Here is an 8,033-nt window from a genome sequence, read left to right as displayed (position 1 = left end):
AATGTTCGAATGTCACTAAAGGGGACACTTTTTCTCACCCTAGATCTGGGAAACTTTTCCAGATAAAAGGTTTCTATACATGCGATTCCACATTTGTAGTATATTTAATTAAATGTCCGTGCGGTCTCGGATATGTTGGGGAGACTACCCAGCATATCCGAGACCGCATATCTCAACATAAGTCCACGATTAAGTGTAAGCGCATGATGCTACCTGTCCCCTACCACTTTATCTCGGCTGGGCACTCGGTTGCCCAATTGAGATTTCAAGTTCTGGAATGTATTTCCTCCCTCAGGCGTGGTGGTAATAGAATTCAAAAATTGAAGGAAAGGGAGGCTTTTTGGATATACACGCTACAGACACTCCATCCACATGGTACGAATAGGGAATATGATGCCATATAGAGCCTTGTAATACTGTTTTTTCAGTAATGTGATGGTTATACTATTGTTAAATTTATGGTGATTGTATTTTCATGTGTCTCGCTTCTTTTTTCTAGATACCCCTGTGACCTCGACACCACTTTCCAAGGCTGTTCTTCTACTGGGTGAACACTACCTTCTCTATCTACTTGTACTATTTTATTTTCTAGATTGAGTAGTTGAGTGCCATATATATTTCTATGTTCAGTTTTTTATTTCCCTTTATATTGTTTTTCGGTGCGGGGTGTATATACAGTATATACACACATATATCTTATTTCGCAAGATTTTCGTACTGCGCAAGCGCCAGTTTTACCTGCTGGTGTCTGACATCAGGTGGGCGTGTTCGTGTGTTTTCTCTTTTTTTGCTGCGGCGTCTTTTTTGCTGACCGCGCATGCGCGCACTTTCGTTTTGTGCCTCGGGTTTTTCCGTACCATTCCCTTATCGCATACCGGAAGTAGCGTTATAATTTTACGCCATTTATACCTGGCTTTCTGGCCACAGCATGCACATTGCCTCCCGACACCATGGGATACACGCCAGTCACCGAGTACAGGTATGTCATACTCACGTATTCACCCAGCGGTCCAGATATTTTACACAAGCTATTATTCTTGAGGATACTTACGACATCCTGTTTTTTTTGCCCTTGTAGCACCATCTAAGTGTCTAGCCCTTTGGCTACTGATGTACCCTATGAATTAGATAATCCTATACAGGTACTCATTGCTCTGGTTTCTTCTGTGGGACTTCTCCTTTTGTGCTTTATTCCTACTTGGCACTGTTTATGTATGTTAACACCACAGTGTGGGTCTCCTTTTTCCATTTTCAGGTTGGTACGGTCTCTTTATCCACCTCTTAATGGTCCATGGGATATACTCTTATTTGAATTTATATAAGATTTAATGCTACAATGGCTTTATCAGTTGCTCTAGGGAGTCTGGTTAGACATTGGACCCACCTTTCTTTATTAGAATACTTGGTTCTTTTTGTCCTTTTTTTCCACCACTATTCTTATTCAGTCACATGTCCTGGGTGGACTATCCTTTGTTTTTTATTTTTCAACCTCTGATGTTGAATAATTGTTTATTGTTATTGATTGTGATTTTTCTAATGTTATAGACTTCCTTGAAAAAGGCATTATTCTGCCGAAACGTTGGATCTTCTTTTGTCTGTCTATATACCGGCTGAATGGTGTGAATAAATACTTTTGCAAAGTCAAATCTACTGTGGTTCAATTTTTGAGTGCCAAAGGTCTTTTTTCTATATATCATAATTTTTTCCTTTGGGCACCTATCCCTTTAAGAGTGCGCCACTCCTGACTGTTTGGACCAATATTGGGTTTAGTTCTAGAATGTTTGGAGGAAAACATTGCGGAATGTTAATAAAAAGACATAAAAAGTGAATGTTTAATAAACTTTATTCTTAACAAATACTGTAACAAAAAGTTATACTAACATGCATTGCGTAACGACATAACGAACGATCTAGAATACGTTGATGGTGGCAGATATCCAGTCCGGTGCGCTGTAGAAAATAGATCAGTAGGAGCGAAATAATAGTGAACGTGTCGTTATAACTAAATCCATCTTATTACAGACTAGCGAAATAATCCAAAACATTGTCCCTATATATGTATATTACAAATGTATCACCGGGGGCAAAATCTAGACCAACCTGTTCGACATGATGATATGGTCATATACAGTGAATAGAATGATGTGTATTCTCCTCTGTTCACACACAGGATGGATCAATGGATCATTTTTATTTAATTTATTTTTAATGGTGATGATTCTGAAACTTTTTTTTTTTTGCTTTTTTAATTTTTGCATTTTTGCTGTTTAATGAAATTTATTATATCTGTCCTTTTTGGTAAACGTATAGAAAAAATAGACCACTGAGGATTCTTCTTATAATAATAGTCCTACTAAAAAAGATATGGATATTTCACTAAGATTAAATATTGTTTTATTTTTTTCCTTACAAAATTAACAAAAATGTAGTTTTCACAGATGGTTATACCTGACCCAACTCCTACTCCAGGCCCAATAGGTAACTGAAAATGTGTTGCTTCTCTATGAAAGACTTTTAGGACTTTACGTCAACCAAAAAGATGATTGGAGATTAACCATTGTGTTGTTCCTCTTGGAAATATATGAATATATAAGTAACTGGGTGTAGTTTATCCCAGTGCATCTCTTCACACTCCAATACTGTCAGCTCAGACCGCGTAATCCCAAACTTTGTAACAACTCACCCTATAGAGGATGGGAATGATAATACCCAAATAGAAGAAGAAGGGAGACAACGGACCAACAAGAGCGACAGCTGTCGGGCCGGACCGCCCCGCAGGTGAGGATAATAAAAGTTCTTTTTCTTCTCTTTTAGGTCAGGATGGGGCAGATATGCAGCATTATAGAATGCCGTATACCAGGCCTGAAAGGTGGCGGCCATATCTCATATCGGCCAAACCTGGCGACGGGTTCCCTTTAAATATAATTTCTCATCAATATCTTTATATCACAGCAGTAGCAATAACAATACAGTATGTAGTGTCTGCTACAGATTTAAATTACTCCCCAGGTAAACTTTTTTAAAATTATTTTCACAAACTCATCATGCCCTATCTTGTTTCAGGCTTTTCTTGCAAAAAAAACATAACTATGTAGCACTACAAGAAGAAAAAAACAGGGGCATAAAAAGCAGCCGAAACACCAAAATCTATTGTGCCCATAAAAAGTATTTTATTAAATATAAAGCAATAAATTCAAAATTACATACAAGAATAAACGGATAAAAGCAAAATACGCACAGTGAAAAACGCAGCACTAATGCACCAGTCCAAATACATGTGCCGCATACTAGTCAGTGTTACATTACTGGAGGATAATATCCTTTTATATGCTCAACTGGAACAAACATCAGATACTATAATTATATATGATATCTTACACTGTGGCTGTTTTTTTGCATGTCCCTGTTGCTCCAATGCACGTTTCGCCCGTTCTTCATCAGGGGATATACACAATATACTCTGGTGTTTGGGATGCTTTTTACACCCCAAATTTTTTCTTCTTGCAGTGCTACACTTATAATATATGCCCAGTTGACATATTACATGCTTTTTGTAAAAGGTTATTCCAAACTTCTTAAGTTATCACCTATTCACAATATGGGTGATAGGTGACCGCAAGGGGTCCAGCGACTGGGGCCGCTATTGATACAGAGAACTAAGTGTTGACTTGCCCCATGGACAAGTATGGGAGTCTTCACTCCATTTATTCTGCTGCTAGACTATCTCCAGCAGTTCCATATGATTGGCATTCCAATGGGGCATTTCAGAGCCCTGTTTTCCAGATAAGTGGGTGTCCCAGCGTTTGGACCGCCAGTGATCAGCAAGTTGTCACCGACCCTGTGCGTAATTAATAAGTTCCCACTTTGAGAATAACCCTTTAGTTAATATATATCATCATTCCATCAAGATTCATCAGAGATTTAGGGATACTTCAACAATCCACATTGATGGATATCGCCAAGGGTTGTCACAAAACAAAAGAAATAGCTTATCTGTATATGTATTTTTGAGTAATTTAGGATGGCATATTGGGTTAGACACATGCAAGAAAAGTATAGAGCTGAAGATATGTTTTATAGCAGAGTTACATGTGAAGGAACATCATTTACTTTCTGGAACTGACCCTTGGTTGCAGTTCACAAGCTAATGACTAACTCACTAGCCTGATTCCTGGAATGTAGCAAACCAGAAATTCTATTACCTCTCTATTACCCATTTATGGCCCAGCACTTATCATACGGCACTTTATTTGTTGGCAATAGATGTTCTTAAAAAGACATTAGTCAGTGAAATTACTTTTAAGTAAACCTGTGGCAGCCACTATGTGAGCTAAGAGAGAACCATGAAAATTACTAGAGTTGAGTTGAGTTGAGTGTTTGGATTTGGTAGCCGAATCTGAATTTGCCAGATTCAAACCCTACTCGTGCCGAATGTATGTTTGATGATCGGTTCCAAACATATTTGGTAATTTCTACTCCCATTGACTCTAATAACGTTCGTCTGTTTTCAATGAATTTTGCAAAAACAATATTCGATGCTGATCATATTCGAAACCAAATCCGAACAAATTCGCTCAACTCTAAAAATTACATCTATGTATTGACTCTGAGCTTCGGGAAAATTTGGGGATGTGGAGAGAGGGAGAAAAGACATTATACTTTAGCAGAGGATCCCCATCTAGAGCCAGGATATAGAGCTGCTCTGTTTAATCGACTTCTATTTCTGGTGGACTTGAGACTTCGTTTTAAAGAACAATCATCATTAACTAATCAGGTCCATGATTGGGAACATTTTTTTTTACTTAAATTCATGTATTTGGGGCTAAAAGTTCTTTTTGAAATTGTGTCTCATTAGAAATTTTGCACCATTTGGCTTTTACAGGTTTTAATTTTCCTCCGTGTTCCAACTTGCTGCCTGTGACTGGCGGTGACGTCATTAAGGTTACCGCTGATCACAGGCAGTGGTTCTCACGCTCAGCTCAGTGTGTCCCGGCTGGCATGGTGAGAGGTCGCATCACTGATGTTACCGCTCACCACTCCAGTTGGATGTAGCCAAGTTGGGGATCGTTGTGGGTCATGAGCATTATGGATTTTCGGAGTAAAGATGAGCACAAGTTTGATTTTTTATTTTTGGTTAATAAATGGGTAAAAGATTGTCAGGGAGTGTTTATTTCAAATAAAGGACTTTACTCTGTGACTATGGGGTTAGTAATGCAAGTGTTTTATACACGCCTCTCCATTACTAAACACTGGGCTTGATGTCAGCGGCCACAAAACAGCTGACATCAACCCCACAACTATTACCCCACTTGCCACCACAACAGAGCAAGTGAGAAGAGTGGAGGCTAATGGATGCGCCATTTCTGGGGCACTGAGAAACGATGCTCATAGTCTGGGAGGGGGTCAACATCCATGAACCCATCCCAGCCTATTAATATCAGCCCGCAGCTGTCTGTTTAGTCTTTGCTGGTTAGTAAATATAGGGGGGACTCTATGTCATATTTTTGGGGGGGTGTCCCGCCTATAATAACCAGTAAAAGCTAACAGCTGTGAACTGTTATTAATATGCTGGTAACCTTTATGGCTATTGACCCCATCCCAGAATATTAACATCAGCCCCCAGCTGTTGGCTTTCCCTCAGCTGGTTAGGAAAATGACGGGGGAACACGCTGTTTTTTATGTTTTTGTTTATTAAATACAGGATTTACACACACAGTGGGTGCTGACTCCAACTCCCATTAGCATCACCTGGTTTCGCAGATCGCAGAGAGACCAGGCGACAATGAGGAGTTCAATTCAGCAACAAGCGCCTGGGAACAGCATGAACTGTACCGCTTTTTCCCAGGCACAGGTACGTGTCACACTGATGACACATGGATGTCATCCGTGTGTCATTAGTGTGCACGTGTGAGGCATGCATTTCGGCCGTGGTGCATGAAAAAAAGGATATGTGCGCACCATCACTGAATACAATGGGTGTGCGTGTGTCCGTTATTGCGGTCCACATAAAAAACGGACGTGTGAAGAGCTACAAACTCCCTGACAGACCTTGAGAACGAGCTCACTGACAGAGTCTCAGTTAAGTCATTCTGCAGCCAGTAATAGACAGTAAAGGTAAAAGCAGATGCTAACTGCAGCTAATAAAAGAAATGGGACCCCCATTGAACAGATAGGTGAAGGTCCCAGTGATGGGTACGTCACCTATTAGACGTCTCTGAAATGCATTTTTAAAATGAGACTATTACCCCTTTATTGCCCTTTTTTACTTAACGCCATGTCATCCGGTTTGCTGACTTCACATACCTTACATTATTAATTCCTGGTTTTCTATGTCTTGATCCTACATCAGTGATTTTATTCGCTCTTTCACCTGAGAATGAAGGATCCAAAACAAGTATGTGTTTCACAGAGAACCAGTCTCTTATATAGCAGAGATTTTCCTTTGACTGCTCGAGTCAGTTTCTGTTTTTTTTTATACCTATAACTTTCTTTGATCATTTTTAAACATGGACCTACCTGTACTTAAAGGAAACATGTCAGGGCATTTTTACATGTGAAAATAGTCCCTCAGTAAAAATGATACTTTTTTTTTTAATAAAGATCTAATGTGCCAGTCATTGAGAAAGCCGAGAAACCTAGCATATAGGCTATATGCAAATCAGGCTTTAAGTTCACTGGGGGCGTGCCCAATGCACTTGCACAAAGCTGTACAGACACGCCCCAATGCACTTCCTGAAAATATATGTAAATTCTGCATAATAAGGTAATGTTAATGTTAATTTGCTGCAGTGAAGTCAGATTTTAAGCAGCTGCCATAAGTAATGTTATAGATAGGCTACATTCTTCCGAATTCTGTCTCCGCTCACAAAGTGACTGCCTTTATTGTTAGCAGGTGACAAGTGGACTTTAATGAGGATCCGTCCGCTCTCGTGACATTTCTGTTTTAGCAAATACTCTTATTTCCCATGAAATGATGATTTTGGAACATCTTTTCTTAGAACTCTGTATTGTGTTGCTCCTCTGTCGTTCCTCTTGGAAATATTTCAATAAGTCAATAATTGGGTGTCGTTCACCCCCAGTGCATCTCTTCACATTTGACACTGGCAGCACTGATTGTATAATCTCAGACTTTGCAACAACTCACCCTATTGACAATGGAATGATAATAGCGATAATACCCAGTAGACATTGTTTTCTATTCATACCCTTTCAGGAGGCAGAACAGAGGAACAGCACAATGCAGAACTGTTAGTACGAGGGGACTAAAAGTGTTTAGCAAGACAGACACTTCAGGAGAGCAGACAGGTCGCTTTTACATGTAAATTCTCATCAATATCACTATATCATACCTAGTATCAATAACAATACACTGCGTAGCGCCTTCTATAGCTTTAAATTACTCGCCAGGTAAACTTTTTTTTTTCCATTTTCACAAAAATCATCATGCTGAACCTTGTGATTTCTTCTCTGCAGTTACGCAACTCTGAAAACTAAATGTACATTTGCGAAGTACTATGAAAGTGAAGTAATATTAGAACGGCCACCAGGGGGTGCTACGATTTTTTGTGTTGTTCGTCTTGGTATATGATCATCTGTTTGAGATCCTGCAAGGAAAATGTTCAAAGGGTTAATTTTTAGGCGGCCATTCGTGATGAAATCATGTTTTGTAGCACTACATACGGCAATGTGTAAGAAAGGGTGGATTTAATTATATACATATGGATAACTGCAGTGGCATGATGCATTGGGGCAGCAAGGCGGCTCAGTGGTTAGCACGGCGACTCAGTGGTTAGCACGGCGGCTCAGTGGTTAGCACGGTGGCTCAGTGGTTAGCACGGTGGCTCAGTGGTTAGCACTGTAGCAGCCGTGCAGCACTGGTGTCCTGGGTCCAAATTCCACCAAGGACAATATTTGCAAGGAGTTTGTATGTTCTCCCCGTGTTTCCTTGGGTTTCCTCCGGGACTCTGGTTTCCTCCCAAACTCCAAAGACATACTGATAAGGAATTTAGATTGTGATCCCCATCAGGGACAGT

At 39.8% G+C, this 8,033-nt stretch overlaps 1 protein-coding gene across 2 annotated transcripts in view; it reads right to left on the bottom strand.

The window, feature by feature from the left end:
* Positions 1 to 5,132: 5,132 nt before the first annotated feature.
* The window catches only part of DPYSL4 (dihydropyrimidinase like 4), a 48,038-nt gene continuing 45,137 nt past the window's right edge, over positions 5,133 to 8,033 (bottom strand). For both annotated transcript variants that reach the window (XM_077258441.1, XM_077258439.1), the window contains one exon: positions 5,133 to 7,604. In XM_077258441.1, coding sequence (XP_077114556.1) covers positions 7,513 to 7,604 — 92 coding nt within the window. In that variant the 3' untranslated portion in view covers positions 5,133 to 7,512. The remainder of the gene's footprint in view (positions 7,605 to 8,033) is intronic.

The sequence above is a fragment of the Ranitomeya variabilis genome, chromosome 4 (assembly GCF_051348905.1).
Source record: "Ranitomeya variabilis isolate aRanVar5 chromosome 4, aRanVar5.hap1, whole genome shotgun sequence".
Lineage (NCBI taxonomy): Eukaryota > Metazoa > Chordata > Amphibia > Anura > Dendrobatidae > Ranitomeya > Ranitomeya variabilis.
The sequence above is the reverse complement of the archived record's forward strand: the minus strand, read 5'-3'. Positions and strand labels throughout refer to the sequence as shown.